The following is a 2293-nucleotide window of genomic DNA, read 5'->3' on the forward strand; positions in this document are numbered from 1 at the left end:
CCCCCGCCCCCGCCCCGGAGCCCGGCGTCCCGGCCCCCTCCCGGCCTTCCGCCCCCCACCCCCCGCGCCCGCGGCCTCACTCGGCGGACGGAGCCGGGAGCAGGGACCGGCGGCCGCTCATTGGCTGCCGCGGAGGAGGGGAGGGGCGGGGAGGGGGGAGAGGATGCGGGGAGGGAGCGAGCTGGGCCTTGAGGATGGGGGAGGCAGGGAGGCAGAGAGAATAGAAACAGAGGCAGAGAGCCCGAGAGCGGCAGAGGCACCCAGAGAGGCAGCGCCGAGACTCGAGGCCGGGAAATGCAGAGACTCGGGGGTCTGGGCCGGAGGGAGGCGGGGAGGGAAGGGAGAGGCAGAGGCGGGGTGGGAGACCCCCGCCACCCCTCCCGGGCGCAGAGACCCCGAGGTCCTGGAAGTGGAGAGGTCAGAGACGCGGAAAGAGACAGCAAGAGACGGGGAGACTCAGAGGCCTCGGGCTGAGAGACGGAGATGCAGAGACCTTGAGCTCGGAGAAGAGACAGGCGGAGAGAGACAGACGGAGACAGAGACAGAGACCCCGAGAAGGAGAGGATGCAGGGACGAGCCCGGGGGGGCTCGGAGGAGGACTGGGGATCCAGCCAGGCCTGGGGCGGAGCCTGGGGTCTGGACGCCGGGAAGACGCGGGAGGGGGCGTCCCAGGCCGGGGTCCCCGGAGCAGCGGGCGGGCGCAGAGCGGAGCCGGGTCCTGCAGCCGCCGCGGAGCCGGGAGCCGGGCCAGCCCCCCCACCCCCGCCGTGATGTCAGCGGGGCCACTCTTAAAGGGGCAGGCCGCCCGCCGAGGGTCGGAGCGGGGGCTGGAGACTGCGGACATGGGACGGGGCGTCGCGGCGGCGATGGGGGAGACTCGGTGGGGGACCTCCGGCATCCGGCTGGCCCGGGGTCTGGAGGCCCAGGAACCTGCAGGGGGAGAGCGGCGCCGGGGTCCGCGAGGAAGCCTGTGAAGCCTCGGGGCTCAGTCCCCCCCACCCCCACGCACACAGACATAGGCACACCGCTCTGCCGGCCTGCCCCGGCCCCGGGACTACATTTCCCAACAGCCCTTGTGGCGAGGGGCCGCACTCGGGGGGAAGGGTCCGTCGCGACGTCTTCTGGGAAATGTAGTCCAGCAGGACTGTCCCCTGCACTCCCCCGACTCGCAAGTGGGTCAAGGAAAGGAGGCCCCGGAGGCACGTCCGCCTGCCTTTTGCGCCCGTGGCCGCTTCTGAAGCTCACGGGTTCTGGTCGTCTGGGGGTCTTCTGCTTCGCCCGAGCCTCTAGGTGTCTGGATGGGAGGCCAGCCTTCCATCTTCCCACTCGGGACGTCTGCCCAGTCTCTGTCTGGGTCTGGGTGTGGGTGCGTCTGTGAACCTGTGGGGGGTGGCTCTGGTGAAGACGTGCGAGCTGTGTCCCTGTGCCTGGGGTCCCCGCCCCCCCACACACTCGGTGGACATCTTTCATTGCACGCGTGTCACTTGGGTGGTCTCTGTGGTATTCTCTTCATTTCCTGGGCTCTATCTCTATCTCTGGGTCTCTGTCTCCCTCTCTCTGTGTGTCTCTCTGTCTCTCATCTCTGTCTCTCTGTGTCTCTCAGGGTCTGTCTCTGTCTCCTCTCTCCTCTCTGTGTGTCTCTCTGGGTGTGTGTGTGTGTCTGGGTCTGTCTCTGTCTCTCTCATCTCTTTCTGTGTGTATGTGTGTGTGTGTGTCTGTCTCTCCCTCTTTCTCTGTCTCTGTCTCACTCTCTCTGGGTCTGTGTGTGTGTATGTGTCTGTCTGTCTCTCCCTCTTTCTCTGTCTCTGTCTTACTCTCTCCTGGTCTGTGTGTGTGTGTGTGTGTGTGTGTCTGGGTGTGTCTCTCTGTGTCTGTCTCTCTCCTCTCTCTCTGTCTCTGTCTCACTCTCTTTGAGTCTCTCCTCTCTCTCCTCTCTCCTCTCTCTCTCTCTCTCTCTCTCTCTCTCTCTCTCTCTCTCTGGGTCTCTCTCTCCTCTGTCTCTCTTTTCGGGTCTCTATCTATCTGGTCCTCTGCTCTCCCCCTCTCTCACCCCGTGTCTCCCCTCTCACTTTATGGGCCCTGAGCTCCCCTCTCTTCCCCCCCAGCCCCTGTCCCTGTGTTTGTGTCTATGAACAATCATGTCCCACCTCCGCATCCCCGTTCACTCTCCAAGCTTACAAGAAAACATCCAAACACTTCAGCATCAGCATCCCAAATTTATTCTCCAGCAGCTGTGGCCGGTGGGAGAGGCTAAGGGGGGGTGGGGAGTCCCAGAGAGGCAGGCACTGGGGGG

General features: G+C 64.9%; 1 protein-coding gene across 1 annotated transcript in view; it reads right to left on the minus strand.

The window, feature by feature from the left end:
• Positions 1-2174: 2174 nt before the first annotated feature.
• PRKCG (protein kinase C gamma) overlaps positions 2175-2293 on the minus strand; it is a 29353-nt gene continuing 29234 nt past the window's right edge. Inside the window, exon 18 of the mRNA XM_021706909.1 lies at positions 2175-2231. Coding sequence (XP_021562584.1) covers positions 2175-2231 — 57 coding nt within the window. The remainder of the gene's footprint in view (positions 2232-2293) is intronic.

This window comes from Carlito syrichta, unplaced genomic scaffold (genome assembly GCF_000164805.1).
Source record: "Carlito syrichta isolate Samal-C Ts95f unplaced genomic scaffold, Tarsius_syrichta-2.0.1 Scaffold316208, whole genome shotgun sequence".
Taxonomy (NCBI): Eukaryota; Metazoa; Chordata; class Mammalia; order Primates; family Tarsiidae; genus Carlito; species Carlito syrichta.